This window comes from Salmo salar, chromosome ssa03 (assembly GCF_905237065.1).
Source record: "Salmo salar chromosome ssa03, Ssal_v3.1, whole genome shotgun sequence".
NCBI lineage: Eukaryota > Metazoa > Chordata > Actinopteri > Salmoniformes > Salmonidae > Salmo > Salmo salar.
This window is the reverse complement of record NC_059444.1, coordinates 48,472,338-48,499,690: the sequence shown is the minus strand read 5'-3', so window position 1 is coordinate 48,499,690 and position 27,353 is coordinate 48,472,338. Positions and strand designations below refer to the sequence as shown.

The following is a 27,353-nucleotide window of genomic DNA, read 5'->3' as shown; positions in this document are numbered from 1 at the left end:
TCCTGCTGTAGCAAACTGGCTCAAATTAAGATCTTATATCTGTAGCATACCTGTTGCTTTAGTACACATCTCTTTAGTAGGATACATGTTGCTTTAGTACACATCTCTTCGGTAGAAATAACACCAGTACCTCTGAGGCAGGTGACTTTGACGGGGTTGAGGGGCTGTCTCTCCGGCCCAGGCTCTCCTGAGTGAACCGACCGCTGCCTTTTGCCCAAGCCGCACGAGTACTTGAGCTCATCCGTGGTGAAGACGAAGCGGATCAGGTAGCGCAGCAGCCGCCGGCCGTCCTTCTTGGACGAGTTGACAGCCTCGTCCCACTGCTTGTTGGTGATGAAGAGCGGGTAGTTCCCCAGGAGCTGTTTACTGCCCTGAGGAGGGGTACGAAGAACGGAAGAGGGTGAGAATGACAGGAGGCTAGTGAAGGGAGGACGGTGCATAATGGCTGGAATGGGTTGAATGGAATGGTATCAAACCATGTGTTTGATACCATTCCATTTATTATCCCATTTAAAGTGCCACCAGCCAGTACTGGTGAGAATGGTACAACTTAGTTATGAGCTCTGAGTACGCTGCCATAGAGCCACCAGGTTTGGGTTCAATTCCATTTCAGTTCAGCCAACTGAGGAAGTCAACTGAAATGTATTTTCCATTTTTTTCCTCGTTAAAAAGCAATGAAAGGAAAAGGAAAATTAGAATTGGATTACAGTTGACTTCCTGAATTGACTACATTTAAATGGAATTGACCCCAACCCTGATACCCTAGCAGGGTAATAAAAAGTGCATTCAAAGCATTCAGAAGAAGTGCAGTCATTCACGTGTTAGAACAAGGTCGTTAACTTCATGCTCAATGTGTAATGGAGAACTATGATATTTCTCAATTTCTCAATTAAATCAAAAGCATTATTTGTGCTACACATCTGATATATAGCTAACAATAACCAATTCCTATATTTGTAAAACCATTGCCCAATAGAACATTAAGTAATTCCCAGGAAAAGGCGGTGTTATGCAACACAGTTGCAAGATAATATTTTAAAAACCTTTTTAAAGAAGCTGATTTGAATGGCACATTCACATCTTGTGCCACTAGTTTTAGATTGATACTATATACAGTACAGTGCATTCGGAAAGTATTCAGACCCCTTGACTTTTTCCACATTTGGTATGTTACAGCCTTATTCTAAAATTATTTAAATAGTTTTTTCCCCTCATCAATCTACACCCATAATGACAAAGCAAAAACAGGTTTTTAGAAATTGTAACAAAAATATCACATTTACGTAAGTATTCAGACCCTATAATCAGTACTTTGTTGAAGCACCTTTGGCAGTGATTACATACTATATACAGGTCTCGCCAGAGATGTTAGATCGGGTTCAAGTCCGGACTATGGCTGGGCCACTCAAGGACATTCAGAGACTTGTCCCGAAGCCACTCCTGCATTGTCTTGGCTGTGTGCTTAGGGTCATTGTCCTGTTGGAAGGTGAATCTTCGCCCCCCAGTTTGAGGTCCTGAGCGCTATGGAACAGGTTTTCATCAACAATCTCTCTGTACATTGCTCCGTTCATCTTTTCCTCGATCCTGACTAGTCTCCCAATCTGTACCGCTGAAATACATCCCCACAGCATGATGCTGCCACTACCCTGCCACTACCATGCTTCACCGTAGGGATGGTATTGGCCAGGTGATGTGCGGTGCCTGGTTTCCTCCAGATGTGACGCTTGGCATTCAGGCCAAAGAGTTCAATCTTGGTTTCATCAGACCAGAGAATCTTGTTTCTCATGGTCTGAGAGTCCTTTAGGTGCCTTTTGGAAAACTCCAAGCACGCTGTCATGTGCCTTTTACTGAGGAGTGGCTTCCGTCTGACCACTCTACCATAAAGGCCTGATGGGTTGAGTGCTGCAGAGATGGTTGTCCTTCTGGAAGGTTCTCCCATCTCCACAGAGGAACTCTGGATCTCTGTCAGAGTGACCACTGGGTTCTTGGTCACCTCCCTGACCAAGGCCCTTTTGCCAGATTGCTCAGTTTGGCCGGACGGCCAGCTATAGGAAGAGTCTTGATGGTTCCAAACGTCTTCCATTTAAGAATGATGGAGGCCACTGTGTTCTTGAGGACCTTCAATGTTGTAGAAACATCTCAAGGATGATCAATGGAAACAGAATGCACCTGAGCTCAATTTTGAGTCTCATAGCAAAGGGTCTGAATACTTATGTGAATAAGCTATTTCTGTTTTATTTATTTTTTAATACATTTGCAAAAAGTATCATTGATTGCAGTGATAAAAGCACATTTCATTGGAGATGACAGTCAGACAGAAGTTATGCCAGGCCAATAGACACGTCTCGCCGGCTGTCAGAGCACCGGGCCTCCTGCCCAGTTGCAGCAAGGGCGCCATGTTTAGCTAGCTGTCTGTGCTCATAGATAAATTATTAAATCAATTTTAGAATAAGGCTGTAATGTAACAAAATGTGGAAAAAGGGAAGGAGTCTGAATACTTTCAGAATGCACTGTAGCTACTGTACAACTAAGTTGAACATTACTTAAAGGGAGTCAGTGACAACATCCCACAAAATCAATAGATACATCCACTCCCCTATTTTAATGGTATATGTATGCTTTTTCTTAAAGGCTTTTAAAGTGATTGTTTACTCCAAAATCAAATTGTGTCAGTTTGTCAGAGATAAATCCATTATCCAAGACCTCTCCATCATGATCGACAACTCCATGGTGCCCTCCTCCCAGAGTGCATAGAACCTTGGTGTGACCCTGGACAACAACACTCTGTTGTTCTCTGCAAACATCAAAGCAGTGACTCGCTCTTGCAGGTTCATGCTCAACAATATCTGTAGAGTACGACTTTTCCTCACACAAGAAGCGTTGCAGGTCCTAATCCAGGAACTCGTCATATCTCGTCTGGTCTACAGCAACTCTGTTGGCTGGTCTCCCCGCTTGTAATTTATCCAGAACGCCACAGCCCATTTGGTGTTCAACCTTCCCAAGATCTCCCATGTCACCCTGTTCCTCCGTACACTCCACTGGCTTTCAGTCAAAGCTCGCATCCACTACAAGACCATGGTGCTTGCCTACGGAACAGCAAGGGGAAGTGCCCCTCCCTACCTTCTGGCTATGCTCAAACCTTCAATGAACAAAAATATAAATCCAACATGCAACAATTTCAAATATTTTATTGAGTTACAGTTTATATAAGGAAACCAGTCAATTTAAATAAATTCATTAGACCCTAATCTATGAATTTCACATGACTGGGAATACAGATATGCATCTGTTGGTCACAGATACCTTGGAAAAAAGGTAGGGGCGTAGATCAGAAAACCAGTCAGTATCTGGTGTGACTACCATTTGCCTCACGCAGCGTGACACATCTCCTTTGCATAGAGTTGATCAGGATGTTGATTGTGGAATGTTGTCCCACTGCTCTTCAATGGCTGTGCAAAGTTGCTAGACATTGGCGGGAACTGGAACACACTGTCATACATGTTGATCCAGAGCATCCCAAACAGGCTTAATGGGTGACATGTCTGCTGAGTATGCAGGCCATGGAAGAACAGGGCCATTTTCAGCGTCGAGGAATTGTGTACAGATCCTTGTGACATGGGGCCGTGCATTAACATGCTGAAATATGAGGTGATGGCGGCAGATGAATGACACAACAATGGGTCGCAGGATATTGTCACGTTGTCCCTGCATTCAAATTTCCATCGATAAGATGCAATTTTTTTCTGTAGTTTATGCCTGCCCATACCATAGCCCCAGTACCACCATGGAGCACTATGTTCACAACGTTGACATCAGCAAACCACTCGCCCACACGACGCCATACACGCTGTCTGCCATCTGCCCAGTACAGTTGAAACTGGAGAAGAGCACACTTTTCCAGTGGTCATCGAAGGTGAGCATTTGCCCCTGAAGTTGGTTACGACGCAAAACTGCAGTCAGGTCAAGAACCTGGTGAGGACAGTTTGTGCAGAAATTCTTCGGTTTTGCAAACCCAGTTTCATCAGCTGTCCAGGTGGCTGGTTGCAGGTGAAGAAGCCGGATGTGGAGGTCCAGGGCTGGTGTGGGTTACACGTGGTCTGCGGTTGTGAGGCCGGTTGGATGTTCTGCCATATTCTCTGAAGCGGTAGAGAAATTAACATAAAATTGTCTGGCAACAGTTCTGGTGGACATTCTTGCAGTCAGCATGCCAATTGCACGCTCCCTCAACTTGAGACATCTGTGTCATTGTGTTTGTGTGATACATCTGCACATTTTAGAGTGGCCTTTTGTTCCCAGCACAAGGTGTACCTATGTAGTGATAATGCTGTTTAATCAGCTTCTTGATATGCCACGCCTGTTAGGTGGATGGATTACCTTGGCAAAGGAGAAATGCTCACTAAAAGGCATATAAACACATTTGTTGCACAAAATTTGAGAAAGCATTTTGTGAGTATGGAAAATGTCTGGGATCTTTTATTTCAGCTCATGAAACATGGGACAAACACTGCATGTTGTGTTTATATTTTTGTTCAGTGTACAGTGGTTCATCCTTTAAAAGTTGCAGCGCACTGCGGCGCAGCTTGCATGGTGCCGCAGAATTCTATGGCACGTTATTTAAGCGTCAACCACTGGTACCAGCTAGTTACTGTTAGTTTGACCACCAGAGGGCATCCTTGAGAAGCATTTGATAGCCTTCAATTGTGGCTGTACTTCAGAATTTAAAACCTTTTTTTGTAAGAACATATTATATGGGACTGATTAAGAAATTTTGCTTAATTAATTTGATTAATATTATGGTGTTTCTATTCCAAGAAAAACTAAAAACGCTCTGGGTTTCTGTTAGGATGGAACAGAAAAAATGGCGCTGTATGATGTGACGGTCTGGAGTAGGCTACAGTACTAGCTAATTTAGCAAAATAATCCCAGTGTCGTGCGGGCAGGCCAGTTGTGTATAGCCGTACCTGAAATTTTGGTGACCTTTTCTGATGCTTTTGAGACACGGTTCAATCCCTCCTTGGGGCACTACTTGATTGAGTAAATAAAACAGTAACTATTGGTCACTCTATTATGTATTATTATTCTAATATATATTCATTATAGAATTGTGTCAGTTATTAATGATAAACCTTTAGGCTGCACTCTTCCTCCCCCCCATCTCTCTATTTTTCAACTCTAGATGACAAAATCTGCACACAGTGCAAGGGTTGCAGCTCTGCCAACTTCATTCTGGTCACACATTGTATTCTGAGAAATATCCAATAAAGCAAAGACATTGCTTTTACTGTGAATGTATTTTACTGCAGATATTTTCCTCAAATAAAATGGAGCATAGACAAAATAAACAAGTTATTAAAATTTGTTTACATTGGGTCTAGTGTGTGTGAGAGAGCGAGGCACGTTTTTCAACTCAGAAAAAAAGCACACAGAATTTCCTAAAACTGTACACATTAATAATATTGTAAAAGACTTTTGCCTAATGTGTACAGTTTTAGGAAATTCTGTGTGCTTTTTTTCCTGAGTTGAAAAACGTGCCTCGCTCTCTCACACACACATTAGACCCAATGTAAACAAATTGTAATAACTTGTTTATTTTGTCTATGCTCCATTTTATGAGGTTTGAAGATATCTATCCATTATCAATATCTGCATAATTACTCTAAATATCTATCAAATCAAAGTGCGATTAATAATATTGTAAAAGACTTTTGCTTAATCACACTTTGATTTGATAGATATTTAGAGTAATTATGCAGATATCTAGACATTATCAATATCTTCAATCCTCAAATAAAATGGAGCATACATAAAATAAACAAGTAATTACAACTTATTTACATTGTGGATAATGAGTGGTGTGTATATATGTTTTATTTTTTCTTGTCAGCCACCCATCTCTGCTTTGTCAGTCTTGATAGGCCCAGTGTATGCACTTCTGGGTGAGGCTGTCAGGCAGTGGTGGAGTGCATGGCAGATCTGAAAGAGAAATGCACAAAGTGACAGTAAGTATATAGCTCAACAACATGTCTGTGTGTACATCTGTTGATGGGAATCCTCAAAAGTTTCTCCCTTCATGGCCAGTGTAGTAGGAACTGGTGCAGCCAATAAATGAAATACCAAAGCAGAGGACTGCTGTGACTGCAGCTGAACTGCTGGGGGTGGCAGATCTAAAAGAGAGAGGCACCATTTTCTTAACTGACAATAATCATACAACTACAGTGGCTTGCGAAAGTATTCACCCCCTCTTGGCATTTTTCCTATTATGTTGCCTTACAACCTGGAATTAAAATATATATTTTTTTTGGGGGGGGGTTGTATCATTTGAGTTACACAACATGCCTACCACTTTGGGGGTGAAACAAACAAGAAAAAGACAAAAAAAACTGAAAACTTGAGCGTGCATAACTATTCACCCCCCAAAGTCAATACTTTGTAGAGCCACCTTTTGCAGCAATTACAGCTGAAAGTCTCTTGGGGTATGTCTCTGTAAGCTTGGCAAATCTAGCTACTGGGATTTTTGCCCATTCTTCGAGGCAAAACTGCTCCAGCTCCTTCAAGTTGGATGGGTTCCGCTGGTGTACAGCAATCTTTAAATCGTACCACAGATTCTCAATTTGATTGAGGTCTGGGCTTTGACTAGGCCATTCCAAGACATTTAAATGTTTCCCCTTAAACCACTCGAGTGTTGCTTTAGCAGTATGCTTAGGGTCATTGTCCTGCTGGAAGGTGAACCTCCTTCCCAGTCTCAAATCTCTGAAAGGCAAACAGGTTTCCCTAAAGAATTTCCCTGTATTTAGCACCATCATTCCATCAATTCTGACCAGTTTCCCAGTCCATGCTGATAAAAACATCCCCACAACATGATGCTGCCACCACCATGCTTCACTGTGGGGATGGTGTTCTCGGGGTGATGAGAGGTGTTGGGTTTGAGCCAGACATAGCATTTTCCTTGATGGCCAAAAAGCTCAATTTTATTCTCATCTGACTAGATTACCATCTTCCATATGTCTTTTGGCAAACACCAAATGTGTTTGCTTATTTTTTTCTTTAAGCAATGGCTTTTTACTGGCCACTCTTGCGTAAAGCCCAGCTTTGTGGAGTGTACAGCTTAAAGTGGTCCTATGGACAGATACTCCAGTCTCCAAGCTTTACAGCTCCTTCATGGTTATCTTTGGTCTCTTTGTTGCCTCTCTGATTAATGCCCTCCTTGCCTGATCTGAGTTTTGGTGAGCGGCCCGCTCTTGGCAGGTTTGTTGCGGTGCCATATTCTTTCCATTTCTTAATAAATGATTTAATGGTGCTCCTTGGGATGTTCAAAGTTTCTGCTATTTTTTTATCCCAACCCTGATCTGTACTTCTACACAACTTTGTCCCTGACCTGTTTGGAGAGCTCCTTGGTCTTCATGGTGCCGCTTGCTTAGTGGTGTTGCAGACTCTGTGGCCTTTCAGAACAGGTGTATATATACTGAGATCATGTGACACTTAGATTGCACAGAGGTGGAATTTATTTAACTAATGATGTTGCTTCTGAAGGTAATTGGTTGCACCAGATCAAATATAGGGGTTTTATAGCAAAGGGGGTGAATACATATGCACGCACCACTTTTCTGTTTTTTATTTAAAAATTTAAACAAGTTACATTTTTTCCAATTCACGTCACCAATTTGGACTATTTTGTGTACGTCCATTACATGAAATCCAAATAAAAATCAATTTAAAACGACAGGTTGTAACGCAACAAAATAGCAAAAACGCCAAGGGGGATGAATACTTTTGCAAGGCACTAAAATAACCTGAATGAGTGTAAGGCTTAGATTCAATCAGATCAAGTGTTAACCGTCGATAGCCGACACCCGCATAGCTGATGTTTTGATGATGTCTGAGGTGTAACTGCATTGGATCTGTCAAATCGGTAAGCAGCAGCTCTTGATCATTTTCACAAAACCACACCCGTCCTACTCGCGTTACAAGTTCAGAACGAGAAAATGTGGGATATATAGAAATAATGACGCTCAAATTCAAAATCATTAAACTAAATAATGAGGAGTTCTATCAGCCTAATCGAGGTGTAGATTACATCTCAAATTCCAGTGTTCTAACTTGTAAACAGGGCTGCATGAGATTTCTGTTAATGCGACTCTGTGCAGCCAATGGCAATGTCCGCTTTAGGTATAATGCCAGGAGCCGCTTGTGAATTTGACAGCTCTAACACAGTTCCACCTCAGACACCGCCAAAACAACCGCTATGTGGATGTTGGCTAAAGTTGACGTGATAACATTTTCTTAAGTTAAAATAATTATACAACAAAACAAATTGAGTGACTGAGTATACGTGTGTTTGATAATTACCTGGACCACATCACACCGCTTACGGTCTACAAGCCTCTGGAAGGTCCAGCGTGCCACTCCAGGCCTGGAATAGCTTGGTGGAAAGATGGTTACCTGTCACCCACCAAGCAGGTTGGCAGATCTGAAAAATAGGCACAATATAATTTTTATGACAAAGACTTGACTACACACTAACCCAAACAGAACAGACTATGGGAGGAGCACAGTAGTGCATAGAGCCATGACTACATGGAACTCCATTCCACATCAGGTAAGTCACGCAAGCAGTAAAATTTGATTTAAAAAAAACAGATAAAAATACACCTTATGGAACAGTGGGGACTGTGAAGAGACACATGCATACACACGATAACATACGCACTCTACACACACGTACACAAAGATTTAGTGTTGTAGATACTGTTGAAGTCGGAAGTTTAAATACACTTAGGTTGGAGTCATTAAAACTAATTTTTCAACCACTCCACAAATTTCTTGTTAACAAACTATAGTTTTGGAAAGTCAGTTAGTACATCTACTTAATGCACGACACGTCATTTTTCCAACAATTGTTTACATAGAGATCATTTCACTGTATCACAATTCTAGTGAGTCAGAAGTTTACATACACTAAGTTGACTGTGCCTTTAAACAGCTTGGAAAATCCCAGAAAATAATGTCATGGCTTTAGAAGATTCTGGTTGGCTAATTGACATAATTTGAGTCAATTGGAGGTGTACCTGTGGATGTATTTCAATGCCTACCTTCAAACTCAGTGCAAACTCAGTGCTCGACATCATGGGAAAAGCAAAAGAAATCAGCCAAGACCTCAGAAAAAAAATTGTGGACCTCCACAAGTCTGGTTCATCCTTGGGAGCAATGTCCAAATGCCTGAAGGTACCATGTTCATCTGTACAAACAATAGTATGCAAGTATAAACACCATGGGACCACGCAGCCATCATACCGCTCAGGAAGGAGACGCGTTCTGTCTCCTAGAGATTAATGTACTTTGGTGCGAAAAGTGCAAGTCAATCCCAGAACAACAGCAAAGGACCTTGTGAAGATGCTGGAGGAAACCGGTACAAAAGTATCTATATCCACAGTAAAGCGAGTCCTATAAATCGACATAACCTAAAGGGCCACTCAGCAAGGAAGAAGCCACTGCTCCAAAACCGGCATAAAAAAGCCAGACTACGGTTTGCAACTGCATATGGGGAGAAAGATTATACTTTTTGGAGAAATGTCCTCTGGTCTGATGAAACAAAAATAGAACTGTTTGGCCAGAATGATCAAATGGGTCTTCCAAATGGACAATGACCCCAAGCATACTTCCAAAGTTGTGGCAAAACGGCTTAAGGACAACAAAGTCAAGGTATTGGAGTGGCCATCACAAAGCCCTGACCTCAATCCAATAGAAAATGTGTGGGCAGAACTGAAAAGGCGTGTACGAGCAAGGAGGCCTACAAACCTGACTCAGTTACACCAGCTTTGTCAGGAGGAATGGGCCAAAATTCACCTAACTTATTGTGGGAAGGTTGTGGAAGGCTACCCGATACATACAATAATACTTGAGTGTATGTAAACTTCTGACCCACTGGGAATGTGATGAAAGAAATAAAAGCTGAAATAAATAATTCTCTCTACTATTATTCTGACATTTCACATTTCTTAAAATAAAAAGTGGTGATCCTAACTGACTTAAGACAGGGAATTTTTACTAGGATTAAATGTCAGGAATTGTGAAAAACTGAGTTTAAATGTATTTGGTTGAGGTGTATGTAAACTTTCGACTTCAACTGTATGTGGTATTAGAGTAGTGGCATGAGGGCACACACTTAATGTGTTGTGAATGTATTGTAATGTTTTTAAAATTGTATAACTGCCTTAATTTTGCTGGACCCGAAGAAGAGTAACTGCTGTCTTGGCAGCAGATAATGGGGATCCATAATAAATACAACAAATTAATTACGTTTGTGTGTGTGTGTGTGTGTATCTGGAAACCCATGCTGCAGACTTCATTTTCCCAACTGCTCATTGTACTTGCCCTTGAAATCTGATGTGTATGTGTTCTGTGTTATTATGACTTAAAAGTATCAACCTGACCACATCCTTGTAGTTGGACATTCAGTGATTAGCTTTGGAAAAAATTACTATCAACAGTGTACAGTAAAAAGGATAAAAAATATTCAGATCTGGACTGACAAGTAGGCTAAATCATGTGAAGTTACAAACCTCTAGAGCTTAGTCTACACTCAAGTTCAATAAAGGATGCAGGACATGAGCTCGAGGACGATGCCTCAGGACTACCTGGCCTGACGACTCCTGGCTTTCCCCGTCTCCAATCCGCCTAGTCGTGCCGCTGATCCAGTCTCTGCTGTTTCTGTCTGCAACTATGGAACCCTGACCTGCCCAAGGCTCACCGGAGGTACTACCTTGTCCCAGACCCGCTGTTTGATCCTTCTCTCTCTACCGAACCTACTGTCTCAACCTCTAAATGCTCAGCTATGAAGAGCCAACTGTCATTTACTCCTGAGGTGCTGAACTATTGCACACTCTATTATTTGACACTGCTGGTCATCTATGAACATTTAAACATCTTGAAGAATAATCTGGCCTAAATGGCTGTACTCTTTTATAATCTCCACCAGCACAGCCAGAAGAGAACTGGCCACCCCTCAGCGGCTGGTTCCTCTCCAGGTTTCTTCCTAGGTTCCTGCCTTTCTAGGGAGTTTTTCCTAGACACTGTGCTTCTACGTCTGCGTTGCTTGCTCTTTGGGGTTTTGGGCTGGGTATCTGTCTAAGCACTTTGTGACAACTGCTGATGTAAAAGGGGTTTTATAAAATACATTTGAGAGATTGCTTGTATATGCTTCTATTCATGTCTAAATATGACATTGAGTTGTCTCAATAGGAAGTTGTACTTTAAGCCAACACTGTTTCCTGGTCTTTCCTGCTGAGGACAAGGGGCTCAAAAGGTTCTACAGCTGCACCATCGAGAGCATCCTGACCGGTACATTACTGGGGCCAAGTTTCCTGCCATCCAGGACCTATATAATTGGTGGTGTCAGAGGAAAGCCCATAAAATTGTCAGAGACTCCAGTCACCCAAGTTATAGACTGTTCTCTCTGCTACCGCACGGCAAGCGGTACCGGAGCGCCAAGTCTAGGACCAAAAGGCTCCTCAACAGCTTCTACCCCCAAGCCATTAGACTGCTGAACAATTCATAAAAATCATCACTGGTGAATTTACATTGACCCCCCTCTTGTACACTGCTGCTTACTCGCTGTTTGTTCCCTATGCCTAGTCACTTCACCCCCACCTACATGTACAGATTACCTCAACTAGCCTGTACCCCTGCACACTGACTCAGTACCCCCTGTACATAGCCTTGTTATTGTTATTGTGTTACTTTTTATTTTAGCCTACTTGGTAAATATTTTCCTCTTGTAAGTAAGCACTTCACGGTAAAGTCTACACTTGTTGTATTCGGCGCATGTGGCAAATACAGTTTGATTTGATTTGAGTGAGGCATTCAAATTTGAGGTTAGCTAGCTAGCAGCGCCAGCATGTTAGCTATTAAAGTATCCAGCAACAATGTCGAGGTCAAAAACGAAAGAAACTATGTTGAGCCATGCTGACTTCGTAAGCTAAATGTTACATTGAGTTGTCTTACATTTCCTCAATAGGAAGTTGTACCTTAAGCCAACACTTTGTTCCTGGTCTTTCCTGCTCGGAAACAGGGGGCTTCAGGTTTGGGAACGGGGCGCCTAGATAATTGGAATATTAACAATAATTAGTGTCCACATTTATGAATGAATGAAATTCAATATGGGTTAGCTGTCTATCTCATATGATTGAGAATTGCTGATGATATACTGTATATGTCTATTTTCTTTTGAAAATCTGACACCAAACCACACAATTCTATCTAGTGAGAGTGCACACAACCATTAACTTATTTTACCAAGTCAAAAATAACATACTTTTGTCAAGGGACCCAACGAATAACAACGCCGCTAGCCTACTGCACCCCATAATCAACCAACTTGCCAACTAGTAGTAACAAGGCTATATTGTTGTCATTCAGTAATACTGTAACGTTACTGTAGCCTACTAACGTTATACATCACATTATTATCCACCTAGCTAGCTAGTGATAGCTTAACTAGCTCCAAATGAACAACCAATGAATGACAACAGGCTTTTAAACTATCCATCTATCTATCTAGCTTATATGATTGCATGTAAAACAACTCTACAGATGAGTACAAAGTTTGAAAGCAAAGTTGATTTACCAGTATGCTGCTCTCTCGGGAACTAGAGTGAGGCATCCAGATATGAGATTAGCTAGCATGTTAGATATGAAAGTATCTATCCAACAACAATGTCGAGGTCAAAAACGAAAGAAAACATGTTAAGCCATGCTTACTTCGTAAGATAAATCAAATCGGACTAGATCGAGGCATCCTGATACGAGGTTAGCTAGCATCGCCAGCATGTTAGAGATGAAAGTACCTATCCAGCAACAATCGCGAGGTCAAAAACAAAATAAACTATGTTAAGCGATGCTGACTTCGTGAGATAAATAATTAACAGGTTGAAGGTACTAACTGTGACTAACTAGCTAACTTTAGCTTGCCAGCTCAGTGACCAGTGATGCACCTATTCCTGTTTACAAAGTTTGCGTCCCTCCCACGTCCTGCATTGAGAAGCGCCACTGAATCAACATGTGGCCAGAATTATATTACATCCGGGTTGGTTTACAAACCCCATTGACAGGGCGGTTTAGAAAAATAATCCCCGGCTGCCGCGCGCCGGAACCGCCTGATGAAGAGGAAGGAGCAGGCTGTCCTTGTAAATAAGAATTTGTTCTTAGCTGATTCCATATGTGTAATTTCATAGTTGTGATGTCGTCACTATTATTCTACAATGTAGAAAATATAAAAATAAAGAAAAACTCTGGAATGAGTAGGTGTGTCCAACCTTTTGACTGGTATTTGCTTAATTAATTTGATTAATATTGTGGTGCTTCTATTCCAAGAAAAACGAAAAACCCTCTGGGTTTCAGTTAGGATGGAATGGAAAATATGGCGCTGTACAACATGACGGTCGGGAGTAGGCTACAGTACTTGGCTATTTAGCTAAAGAGACCAGGGTTCAATTCCCTGATGGGAGGAAGGAGTAGGCTGTCCTTGTAAATAAGAATGTATTCTTAACTGACTTGCCTAATTAAATAAAGGTTGCAGTAAGAGCATAACATTTCAACACCTAATTGTATGATTGTAGTCATACCAATACCCAAACGGAGATTCAGTGAAAATATAAATCTAATTGATTTATCAAGACCAGTCCCCATGCTCGTCTCAGAACAGTGTGAAACAGTGCTAAAATAGTTGTAGGCTATTGTTTCAAATCCTATTGCTTCTAACTTCAATATGCTCTTAAAATAAATAACACCTACACCACTTTTAACAACACATTACTTAAAACCTGTTGGGGATAGGGGGCAGTATTTGCACCACCGGATAAAAAAACGTACCCGATTTAATCTGGTTACTACTCCTGCCCAGTAACTAGAATATGCATATAATTGTTTGATTTGGATAGAAAACACCCTAAAGTTTCTAAAACTGTTTGAATGGTGTCTGTGAGTATAACAGAACTCATATGGCAGTCAAAACCCTGAGACAAATCCTGACATAAATTATTCACTTTTTTGAACAAAACTACATTTGTTATGGACCTGGGAATCCTAGAAGTGCCTTCTGATAAAGATAATCAAAGGTAAGGGATTATTTACAATAGTATTTTTGATGGTTGATCGTTCCAAGATGGCTCCAACATTTATAGCCAAGACTTTTTTTCTGGGCATACCACGTCGTTTATTGCAAAGTGTGATTTTCCAGTAAAGTTATTTTTAAATCTAGTAAAGAGATGGCATTCAAGACATGTTAATCTATAAGTCTTTGAATGACAATATTACATTTTAACAATGTTTTCGAATAGTAATTTTGTAAATTGTAGCGCTGATTCATCGGAAGCATTTGAGGGAAAAGATTTTCTGAACGTCATGCGCCGATGTAAAATACTGTTTTTATATATAAATATGAACTTTATCGAACAAAAAATGCATGTGTTGTGTAACATGATGTCCTAGGAGTGTCGTCTGATGAAGGTTGTCAAAGGTTAGTGCTGCATTTAGCTGTGTTTTGGGTATTTCTGATGCATGCTAGTTTCTTTGAAAATGGCTGTGTGATTATTTCTGGCTCGGTACTCTGCTGACATAATCTAATGTTTTGCTTTTGCTGTAAAGCCTTTTTGAAATCGGACAACGTGGTTCGATTCAGGAGAGGTGTATCTATAAAACGGTGTAAAATAGTCATATGTTTGAGAAATTGAAGTTATAGCATTTATGAGGTTTTGCATTTAGCGCGACGCGATTCCACTGGCTGTTGATTAGGGTGGGACGCAAGCGTCCCACTGGCCCAGACAGGTTAACACTAGTGAGACTCATGTCGCCTGCAGTAGGCCCACAGTATATCGGAAAATATGATGTGACTCTCCGCCAATAATTACATATAGAGGATTGGAGGATTCTAAATTAAAACCAAAAGCCGCCTCATGGGTCTCCCAGTGGTGGCTGGCACGGGTATCGAATCTGCATCTGTTTGCACTGTAGGAGCCCCCATCCACTCCGCTAATAGCCCATAATACTGTACATGGTGTCCAGGTCAGGATAACCAAAACATTTCTTTAATAAAGACTATCAGAAAGAATGTTAGTACTTATTTATTTTGATCCAAAGCTATGAATGAGTGAGTCACTCAGTTTTATGTAGGTGCCGGGCTATATGACTGTGCCATCAACTTGATAATATACAACGATATTTTGGAGGTTATTTCATAAAAAAAAAGTGAGCAATTGTAATCTGAATAAAGGACAAAATAATATTTGCTAAGGCCAAAACATTTATTTCTGTTTTTAGAGGGAGAGAAATGCTGGGCAAATTGTGTGCCGCCCTACGGGACTCCCAATCACGATTGGATGTGATACATAATAATACTTTTTGTGGTATTATTTTTTTCTTCTTTTTCTGGGGGATTAAACTGAAATTGCAACCAATCATGGCTGGTTGTGATACAGCCAACCTAACTTAGAAATAAATTTGATGATAGAATTCTCCCCCTACCCTCCTTTCAGGCAAGTCTACTATCCAGCTACCTGCTAAAAGCCATAACGGCGCTGTACAGTCGTGGCCAAAAGTTTTGAGAATGACAGAAATATTAATTTTCACAAAGTCTGCTGCCTCAGTGTCTTTAAATATTTTTGTCAGATGTTACTATGGAATACTGAAGTATAATTACAAGCATTTCATAAGTGTCAAAGGCTTTTATTGACAATTACATGAAGTTGATGCATAGAGTCAATATTTGCAGTTTGTACCCTTCTTTTTCAAGACCTCTGCAATCCGCCCTGGCATGCTGTCAATTAACTTCTGGGCCACATCCTGACTGATGGCAGCCCATTCTTGCATAATCAATGCTTGGAGTCTGTCAGAATTTGTGGGTTTTTGTTTGTCCACCCGCTTCTTGACGATTGACCACAAGTTCTAAATGGGATTAAGGTCTGGGGAGTTTCCTGGCCATGGACCTAAAATATCGATGTTTTGTTCCCCGAGCCACTTAGTTATCATTTATTTCCTCATGGCAAGGTGCTCCATCATGCTGGAAAAGGCATGGTTCGTCACCAAACTGTTCCTGGATTGTTGGGAGAAGTTATTCTCGGAGGATGTGTTGGTACCATTATTTATTCATGGCTGTGTTCTTAGGCAAAATTGTGAGTGAGCACACTCCCTTGGCTGAGAAGCAACCCCACACATGAATGGTCTCTGGATGCTTTACTGTTGGCATGACATATGACTGATGGTAGCGCTCACCTTGTCTTCTCCGGACAAGCTCTTTTCTGGATGCCCCAAACAATCGGAAAGGGGATTCATAAGAGAAAATGACTTTACCCCAGTCCTCAGCAGTCCAATCCCTGTACCTTTTGCAGAATATCAGTCTATCCCTGATGTTTTTCCTGGAGAGAAGTGGCTTCTTTGCTGCCCTTCTTGACACCAGGCCATCCTCCAAAAGTCTTCGCCTCACTGTGCGTGCAGATGCACTCACACCTGCCTGCTGCCATTCCTGAGCAAGCTCTGTACTGGTGGTGCCCCGATCCCGCAGCTGAATCAACTTTAGGAGACGGTCCTGACGCTTGCTGGACTTTCTTGGGCGCCCTGAAGCCTTCTTCACAACAATTGAACCGTTCTCCTTGAAGTTCTTGATGATCTGATAAATGGTTGATTTAGGTGCAATCTTACTGGCAGTAATGTCCTTGCCTGTGAAGCCCTTTTTGTGCAAAGCAATGATGACGGCACGTGTTTCCTTGCAGGTAACCATATTTGACAGAGGAAGAACAATGATTCCAAGCACCACCCTCCTTTTGAAGCTTCCAGTCTGTTATTCGAACTCAATCAGCATGACAGAGTGATCTCCAGCCTTGTCCTCGTCAACACTCACACCTGTGTTAACGAGAGAATCACTGACATGATGTCAGCTGGTCCTTTTGTGGCAGGGCTGAAATGCAGTGGAAATGTTTTTGAAGATTCAGTTCATTTACATGGCAAAGAGGGACTTTGCAGTTAATTGGAATTCATCTGATCACTCTTCATAACATTCTTCAGTATATGCAAATTGCCATCATACAAACTGAGGCAGCAGACTTTGTGAAAATGTATATTTGTGTCATTCTCAAAACTTTTGTCCACAACTGTACAATGTGACCGTGTGTGTCTGAAAGAGTATTTTCCAGTAAGCAACAATTTGTTTACCTTCATTAGACAACTTTGTTCCAATATTTCTGTAATTCAGTGATATCTATTACCATAGTAATTTGTTATGGATTACATAACTAAATAAACATCGGCATTTTGAAAGTGTACTTTATCATTATTTGATTAACGAAAGCAGGAAGATGCCATTATTAGTTACATTGTTTTAGTTTGAACGTGCAGACTGGCACTAAGAACAGCGGGAACGTTTCCCTAGTCAGCGCCATTATTACTCTGCGGCACATCCCGTGCCACCTGCCCTTGTGCCTTGAACCTTGCAAGCTTTCAGTGGATACAGCTGGAGAACTGCAAGGCAATCCGATTGTGCGCCACTCCGGAGCCATGATCAATATACATTGTCCTGCTAATAACAGGGTTAATAATATATCTGTGAGAATATCTAAGGGGCTTTTATATCATTCTAAATTAATAATAATAATAATAATCGCTTTGTTTAAAAAATAACAATATTTTCAAATAACGTAAAATGAGCGTGAAAAACGCCATTCTTGAACATGGGGTGAGACATTGTTACTAATTTGTAAATAAAACCAGTTTGTTATTTAGAATGATTTCATTCTGTTTTTAGAGGGAGAGAAACCAAAAACCTACCTACTGGGTCTCCCAGTTGAGGCCGGCACAGGTATTGAACCAGCATCTGTAACAACACAGCTTGCACTGCCTTAGACCGTTGCGCCACTCAGGCAATGTATAACATGACTGTTCGGGAGTGGGCTACAGTACTACAGTAAGAGCAAAATAATCCTAACAAAATTAAATAATAAAAACCTTAGTGTAACAACAGTTTTAGTAAGTAATACTGAAGTTGTGCACAATTATCAGTTCCTATTTAGGTTTATGTTGCCCATTCATTGTTAGTTAGAGACACAGTAGGACCCAAAAGCAAAATCAGTGCTCTAACTCCCCCTTGCGCTGGTCTGGTGCAATGAAGTGGTGACGCGAGGTACTGTACTAAACCACAAATGACCTCATAGTCGCGCAGCATAATCGCAAAACTTTTAGTGGAGCAACCACTGTATGTTAAGCCTATAGTCACCTGACACTACTTTGTAATGTCTGTACATTTTAATGTTATGTTCCTGATGTGTCCTTTTTTGTATCTCCCTACCAAACTACCACATCCTTGTTATCCCCATCCTATCTCCAAGGCCTTACAAGCCACAACTCCTAAGACATCCTTGCTAACCTTGCCACCGGCCTTACTAGCCCTACAAAATCACCATTCCAAACCCTCCCCACTGTGTGTGTGTTACCCCTAAACCTGGATTCCTGTGCAATCTCCTCATTTGCATTCTGACTGACGCTCCATGGTGGCAACAACAGTCCTGAACCTAGATTACTCTGTCCTAGTCATTTTCCTCTGCAGGGTTTTGTTTCTCCCTAACCCTAAAGCCTGTGGCAGTATGGGAGCAGCCCAATCAAAGCCAGTCACCGGGTTTCTGGAATGTCAAAAACAACATTCTTCTGATGTTGCATAAATGCTCATTATTAATTAATGTACTCTTATGTTTACAACGAGAAGCAAAACTATCAGCTCCATAGAAAAATAATTTTCATAATTCTCATGCTGAGAAAGCAACACAGGTGTTTAGGTGGTATTTGATTAAGGCCAATTCCTTAAAGACAAAAACGAAGGGGCTTTCACACCAAAGTGGTTTTGTGCGGATTTTCCGAACTCCCCCTTAGTTTATTCAGACTGGTGTGAACACTATCGGCACCCGGGAGCGCACTAAACAATGAACCGTGGTTCGCTAAAAAAGGGGGGTTTTGGTCTGATTCCATTCACACCGTGGTGCGGTTCGCTGCAGGTTTGAACACAGTCCGGACCAAACACAAGAAAAGAACCAGAGATGGGCAGTACTGCTGGTTTGACTGCAAGCATTTAATGAAATGCACGCAGTACCATAACTTTCTCTGAAACATTGAGTAGCAGTGCATATGATGCAGATTAGGGAGCTATACTGGGGATACAGGCTACTGACTATAGCTTATTCATGTCTCAGAGCGGCTATTACGCTGTTTCCTCACGCATGTTGGAAGACCAAAAAAAAGTAATATGAAGTTTGGGACAAGATATGCTTCTTGAGAATCATAGATAGATTTAATGTGAGCATTTTTCTCCAATAAACAAAGGACACGTGGTTTTGTTTAGGCATTTTAGTTAGTTTGACATTTAGCAATGTGAAACCAACTAGCCCAAATGAAAAAAATACAATGTCACAAATAACTGAACTCTGATTCAAACTATAGCTCAGAACTGTAAAAAATTGAGGGGTCATTAAGTTACATAAAACACATCTTGAAAACACAAACCTCATATGTTGTCTGTTCTTCTTCCTGTAGAGAGAGAGAGCGCTATTTAGATATAGAAGTTCACCCTGGTGTCTTATTTTGCATTTGTCATGTAACATCTATAATATACACATTATGACTACTGAAACATACAGTATCAAACAGTAGAGTACAGTATCTGACAGAACTGGAACAGACCAAGAGTATTTATTTTTATAAAAACATGTGTTTTTTAGACAAACTGCTTGCTTACCTCTGTTTGTTGCTCCTGTGACATGGGCTGTATAAACTGGTTATGGTGCTGGAGAACAGTCTTGAAGAAGTCCAGCACATTCTGGCAGGGAGCTGGAAGGAGATCAGTGGCTTCATTTATAAAACCCATCAAAAATATTTCATTGTAAATTGTGCGTCTGATAAAATTCATAGCAACAATGTGATTTATAAATCTTGACATGAAAAGTTATGTACTACACCACATTGTGTTGGTGCTGTGTCATTATTGTGTAATTATTAGCCACATGTATGCTGAGTCGGTCCCGTGTGGCTCAGTTGGTAGAGCATGGTGTTAGCAACGCCAGGGTTGTGGGTTTGTTTCCCACGGCGGACCAGTACGGGGGAAAAAAAATATGTATGCATTCACTACTGTAAGTTGCTCTGGATAAGAGCGTCTGCTAAATGACTAAAATGTGAGTCACAGGGTAAAAGCCCAAATCCATTGAGTGTTTTGTCTTGGGCAGCAAATTGAGCACATTGTCTCACTTAAGTTAAGACTGACGTGGGCTTATTTCGTATCCACATACCAAGTCACCATCTCACATGAATCTGCATAAACTGTAGAAATTGCCATTACTGTGCTCTATTATCCCGAAAGGGATAATAGAGCACAGTGCCATTACTGTACTGTACCTGGTGTGTTGTCCAGCTTGTTGCGCAGCTCTTCGTTCTCCTTCTGCAGGCACAGCATCTCCTGCTCCAGCTCCACACAGCGAGGGCAGCTGCTCTCCTCTTCCTCCTCCGGCAGGGTGGACGAGGGGTGGCCATAGGACTCCGAAGGGGCTGGGGAGCTCCAGCCCCCAAGGTTATTGCTGGGTGACACCCTAGACTCGGCTGGTGGGCCTCGCTCTACCTCGAGGCCCAGGTCCGGGTGGGGCTGCTGGAGCCCGGTGATCAGGTAGCTCTGGAGGGACTTTGTGAAGATGTGCAGGAATGCGCATGTTTGTTTTTGGCTCCAGTGACTGCGCTGGGCTTCCTCATCAGGATCGACGGTGGAGCTCTCCTTGGGCCGTGGCTTGCCCAGGGTGGGGGACAGACACTTGACCCGCGTCTGGCTTTGACTCCCCCCCAGGCCCAGGTAGCTTTCCTCCTGCTTGATGTGGGAGGTAACGGAGGAGGGCAGAGGATCTTGGGGCTCCACGAACCGACCACTGTTGAGGAGAGTGAGTACACGGCTACACTCCTGTGCGAAGGCATCCGAGATTAGACGGTTTTCTAGAAACAGAGGAGTCAAGACACAATGATAGCCAAGGCATTCAATATGACATTCAAGTCAATCAGTATATTTTGGCATCAACTTTTTGAGCACATTTCTAAATTTCCACTGTCCTGAAATACTTGTCCTGATTTATTTGGCATTGAATTGATGGACCAAAAAACTAAGATCAGCATTGACTAGATCGGTTGTTCGTCATACTACTGTAGGATTGCTTGAGTTTTATCCCTTTCTCAGTCACCTCTACTTGACTCTCAGATTCTGTATAAAGGTGTCACAGTGCAACATCCTGTTGAAGCCTGTCTGTTTCCGGCCGTGGGGGGTATCATTACTAAATGGTTCTGTCAACCATTTGAGCTGTGCTACACTGGTTTCTGCATCACTGCTCTGGCTTCCTCATCACCCACTTTCTCCCACTCTCTATCTGGCTTTTCCTCTTTCAAATCTTCTACCATCTTTTACAATAGTACAGGGTCCCTCTATTCAATTGCACTCTTGTAAAGGAAGATGGCTGAGTCAGACCTCACTGTCTAGGCCTGTACTTGTCTATTTCTTGCCATTGCTGCCTCTGGTTCCTATTTGTGGCTTAAAGGCCTAGTGCAGTCAAAAACAATTTTTTCTATGTTTTATATATATTTCCACACTATGCGGTTGGAATTAGTTGATAGACCAATAAGAAAGAGTTCCAAACCTCTATGCCAATAACAGTTAGTTTTCAATTATCTCCTCCACACTCAGACCACTCCCAGACAGTCCTAGCGAAATTGTTGCTTGACAAAATTGGTCAAAATGCCAATGAAAAGCGTAGATTAAACTTGCATGTGAGAGAACGCTAAATTGTAGCTGGTCTCATCAGATAACATGGCACACGTTAGCCCTATGCTAACCTCAACAGATGGTACTGATTATATCCAGGCACAACTTCCTCATCAGCCTATAAAAGATCTTAGACTTTATATCTGCCAACCAATGGCATTTCTTAAAATAGGTAAATCCCATGTTTTTTTGTTTATTAGTTTCACACGCATCCATGTGCTTTTATGGGGGAAAAAATACGTTTATTGTATATTGTAAAAAAAAAAAAAATAAAAAAAAAAATAAAAAAAAAAAAAAAAAAAATTAAAAAAGGACCTTATAGATTTGGCAAATAGCAGTCATGTAGGCTATCATTGTCAACCTTGCTTCTCAGTGGCACACACTGCTAAAGCAGATGACTCACAGCTGATACTGCACTTTAACCGTGGGTTCAAGTCTACCCATACTATTTGCATTGTCCCGCCCCGCCAACCCCTCTTTTACACTGCTGCTACTCTGTTTATCATATATGCATAGTCACTTTAACCATACCTACATGTACATACTACCTCAATTAGCCCAACTAACCGGTGCCTGTATATAGCCTCGCTACTGTTATTTTTCACTGTCTTTTTACTGTTGTTTATTTATTTACTTTTTAATTGTTCACCTAATACCTATTTTTCACTTAAATTGCACTGTTGGTTAGGGCCTGTAAGTAAGCATTTGTATTTGGCGCATGTGATAAATCAACTTTAATTTGATTTGAAGTCCACCTCGCAGCAAGTTTGTTGAGGAAAAAAACTGTTCACCTTGATGCTCGATTTAAAACGCATGTGACGAAGTGGTGTCATCTGAGTCTAACATGCAGGAGGGGTGAAGTCAGGCACAGGAGACTAAGGTACGTGGGGAAAAAAACGTTTTAATGAACACAGTCCAACAGTGCCGTAAAACAAGGCAGGGTACAGAACTCAAGCGACAGGTAAGAACTAACTCAACAGGTGCTAACATAAAACAGACATCACCAAATGAAAAGAAGATCGGTGGCAGCTAGTAGGCCGACGACGACGACCGCCACCCGAACACCACCTTCTGTAGACGTGGTGACAGTAACCCCCCCCCCCGACGCGCGGCTCCTGCAGCGCGCCGATGCCGACCTCGAGGACGACCCGGATGGAGGCTGTGGAATTCCCGCAACAGTGATAGATCCAAGATGTCCTCCACCGGTACCCAGCACCTCTCCTCCGGACCGTCCCCCTCCCAGTCCACGAGGTACTGCAGGCCCCCTACCAGGGCAGGTTCCGGGTTGAGAGCCAGACCCTGTCCCCCGGGGTAAACACGGGGGCCTCGCTGCGGCGGTGGTCAGTGCTGTCCTTGTGCCGTCCAACAGCCCGTTTAAGGGATTCCTGGACGGCGCTGTACCCAATCCTCCACCGCAGGAGCCTCAGTCTGGCTCTGATGCCAGGGCACCAGGACTGGCTGGTAACCCAACACCACCTGAAAGGGCGACAGGTTAGTAGAGGAGTGGCGGAGAGAGTTCTGCGCCATCTCGGCCCATGGCACGAACCTCGCCCACTCTCCCGGCCGGTCCTGGCAATAGGACCGCAGAAACCTGCCCCCATCCTGGTTAATTCTCTCCACCTGCCCATTACTCTCGGGGTGAAAACCTGAGGTCAAACTGACCGAAACCCCCAGTTGCTACATAAACGCCCTCCACACCCGTGGCGTAACCTGGGGACCTCGATCAGAGACAATGTCCTCAGGCACCCCGTAGTGCCAGAAGACATGAGTAAACAGGGCCTCTGCGGTCTGTAGGGCCTTAGGAAGACCGGGCAAAGGGAGTAGACGGCAGGACTTAGAGAACCGATCCACAACGACCAGGATTGTAGTGTTCCCCTGAGACGGCGGGAGATTTGTGAGGAAATCCACCGACAGGTGGGACCATGGTCGCTGTGGAACGGGGAGGGGCTGTAGTTTCCCTCTAGGCAGGTGTCTAGGGGCCTTACACTGGGCGCACACCAAACAGGAGGAGACATAGAGCCTCACGTCGTTCACCAAAGTGGGCCACCAGTACTTCGCTCTAAGACCCCGCACCGTCCGCTCAATCCCTGGATGACCCGAGGAGGGTAGCGTGTGCGACCACCGGATCAGTTGATCGCGGACACCGAGCGGGACGTACTTCCGACCCGCGGGACACTGAGGTGGAGTAGGTTCTGACTGCAATGCCCGCTCGATGTCCGCATCCACCTCCCAGACCACAGGTGCCACCAGACAGGAGGCCGGAAGTATGGGAGTAAGGTTGATGGACCGCTCCTCGGAGTCGTGGAGACGAGACAGTGCGTCGGCCTTGGTGTTCCGGGAACCTGGTATGTACGAGATAGTGAACTGGAATCTCGTGAAAAACATAGCCCACCTGGCTTGGCGAGGGTTCAGTCTCCTCGCCGCCCGGATGTACTCCAAATTACGGTGATCAGTCCAGATGAGAAAAGGGTGTTGCGCCCCCTCAAGCCAATGTCTCCACACCTTCAGGGCCCTGACCACGGCTAGCAACTCCCTGTCCCCCACATCATAGTTACGCTCCGCCGGACTCAGCTTCTTAGAAAAGAAAGCACAGGGGGCGAAGCTTCGGGGGCGCTCCCGAACGCTGTGACAGCACAGCTCCAACCCCAGCCTCGGACGTGTCCACCTCCACTATGAATGGCAAAGAGGGGTCCGGATGCGCCAGCACTGGGGCTTCGGTAAACAGGGTTTTCAGCCGACAAAAGGCTCCGTCCGCCTCCGCCGACCACCGCAGCCGCACCGGGCCCCCCTTCATCAGTGAGGTAATGGGAGCCGCCATCTGCCCAAAGCCCCAGATAAACCTCTGGTAGTAATTGGCAAAACCTAGGAACCGCTGCACCTCCTTAACCGTGGTTGGAGTCGGGCAATAGCGGAACGCCTCACCAATATCCAATGGTAGAGCGTGGCGCGAAATACAAATGCCTCAAAAATGCGTTAACTTCAATTTCTCAAACATATGACTATTTTACACCATTTTAAAGACAAGACTCTCGTTAATCTAACCACATTGTCCGATTTCAAAAAGGCTTTACAGCGAAAGCAAAACATTAGATTATGTCAGGAGAGTACCCTGCCAAAAATAATCACACAGCCATTTTCAAAGCAAGCATATATGTCACAAAAACCAAAACCACAGCTAAATGCAGCACTAACCTTTGATGATTATTAGGACATTATGTTATACGATACATGCATGTTTTGTTCAATCAAGTTCATATTTATATCAAAAACCAGCTTTTTACATTAGCATGTGATGTTCAGAACTAGCATACCCACCGCAAACTTCCGGTGAATTTACTAAATTACTCATGATAAACGTTCACAAAATACATAACAATTATTTTAAGTATTATAGATACAGAACTCCTTTATGCAATCGCGGTGTCAGATTTTAAAATAGCTTTTCGGCGAAAGCACATTTTGCAATATTCTGAGTAGATAGCTCAGCCATCACAGGCTAGCTAATTTGACACCCACCAAGTTTGGTGCTTACTAAACTCAGAATTACTATAAGAAAAATTGGATTACCTTTGCTGTTCTTCGTCAGAATGCACTCCCAGGACTTCTACTTCAACAACAAATGTTGTTTTGGTTCCAAATAATCCATAGTTATATTCAAATAGCTCCGTTTTGTTCGTGTGTTGAAGTCACTATCCGAAGGGTGACGCGCGAGCGCATTTCGTGACAAAAAATTGCAAAATATTCCATTACCGTACTTCGAAGCATGTCAAACGCTGTTTAAAATCAATTTTTATGCTATTGTCCTCGTAAAATAGCGATAATATTCCAACCGGGCAACGTTGTATTCATTCAAAGGATGAAAGAAAAAAATGGTGTAGTCTCTTGGATACGCATCTCCAGTGTCACTGTTCCCAGCCTGACCACTACCAAATACTCCTGCTGTGTCAGGGATTTCATCGACGTCCGACGATATGGCGAAATTATCGTCGGAAAAGGAGGACCAATATGCAGCAGAACTGGTTTTGTTCATTTTGAACATTTATTAACTCAAAATGATTACCAAAAACAACAAAACAAACTCACGATATACTGACAGTCTTCTCAGGCTCATACATGCTAGACAAAGAACAATCTCCCACAAATGACAAACACAAACACACCCTAATATATGGGACTCTCAATCAAAGCGCGGTAGAGACTTGGTCTGGACTCTCCACCGTAGTCGCACCGATGGAAACCCCTATACACCTGCCCGAGCACTCCCTCGACCACGAAATTTTAGGATTGTGAGTGGCCAGCCAGGGAATTCCCAGTACCACCGGAAACGCCGGGGAATCAATGAGGAAGAGGCTGATACGCTCCTCATGACCCCCCGCATCACCATAACCAGTGGCACAGTGACCTCGCTAACCAGGCATGACCCAAGTGGTCGACTGTCTAGGGCGTGCACGGGGAAGGGTTGGTCCAACTGAACCAGGGGAATCCCTAACTTATTGGTGACCCCACGGTCCATAAAACTCCCAGCCGCGCCTGAATCAACTAGCGCCTTATGCTGGGAGTGAGAAGAAACTAAGACATGCATGTGGCCGACAGGGGGCTCTGGGTGAGGCTGGTGCTGACTCACCTGAGGTATCGAAGTGGTGCTCTGCCTGCCCTCTGAACTCCCGGGCGAGCCTCTCCAGCACCGGTCGGCAGTGTGCCCTCTGCGACCACAGTGGGCGCAGGAGAAGACTCCCCCTCTGGTCTTCCAAGCTGCAGCCCCCCTTATCTCCATGGGCGTTGGAGCAGGAGGACTGGGAGGTGGAATGAAAAGGGCCCGATTGGAACGCCCGCGGGCAGCCAGCAGGTTGTCCAGTCTGATGGACAGATCGATGAGCTGGTCCAGGGTGATGGTGGTGTCCCGACATGCCAGCTCCCGGTGGACCTACTCTCTCAGACTACAGTGGTAGTGATCAATCAGGGCCCTTTCATTCCACCCCGCTCCAGCGGCTAGGGTCCTGAACTCAAGGGCGAAGTCCTGGGCACTCCTCGTCTCCTGTCTCAGATGGAACAGTCGCTCACCCGCCGCTTTGCCCTCTGGTGGATGATCAAATACAGCCCGGAAGCGGCGGGTGAACTCCGGGTAATTGTCCCTAGCCGAGTCCCGACCCTCCCAGACGGCATTGGCCCATTCTAGGGCTCTACCCGTGAGACAAGAGACGAGGACACTCACACTCTCCTCTCCTGAGGGAGTGTGGCGAACGGTCGCTAGGTACAGCTCCAGCTGGAGTAGGAACCCCTTACACCCAGCGGCCGTCCCATCGAACTCCCTCGGGAGGTCGAGCTTAATCCCTCTGTGGCTGGACTCCGTCGGCGCTGGTAGGGGCGCAGGGTGTCGAACAGCTGCTGGCGTGGGTGGGGGAGCGCTTTTCTCCCAGCTCTCCAGAAGCGCCAACACCTGGTCCATAGCCGTACCCAGGCGATGGAGGATGTTGGCGTGATGGGTAACCCGTTCCTCCATGGACAGGGTTGGCGCTTCCGCTCCTGCTGACTCCAT

General features: G+C 43.5%; 1 protein-coding gene and 1 long non-coding RNA gene across 2 annotated transcripts; both read right to left on the bottom strand.

Moving 5' to 3' along the window:
* Nucleotides 1–27,353, bottom strand: LOC106600618 (BEN domain-containing protein 4-like). Its single transcript, XM_045716041.1, has 5 exons — nt 27,198–27,353; nt 26,442–26,673; nt 20,419–21,000; nt 19,766–19,857; nt 1–371 (listed from the first exon to the last, which is right to left on the bottom strand). Exons 1-5 carry the CDS (start codon nt 27,351–27,353, stop codon nt 21–23), a joined length of 1,413 nt encoding a protein of 470 aa, XP_045571997.1. The 3' UTR covers nt 1–20.
* On the bottom strand, nt 5,481–13,041 carry LOC106600639 (uncharacterized). The gene is made up of 4 exons (XR_001327870.2): nt 12,623–13,041; nt 12,024–12,094; nt 8,347–8,467; nt 5,481–5,973 (listed from the first exon to the last, which is right to left on the bottom strand). It is a non-coding gene; the product is annotated as an uncharacterized lncRNA (long non-coding RNA).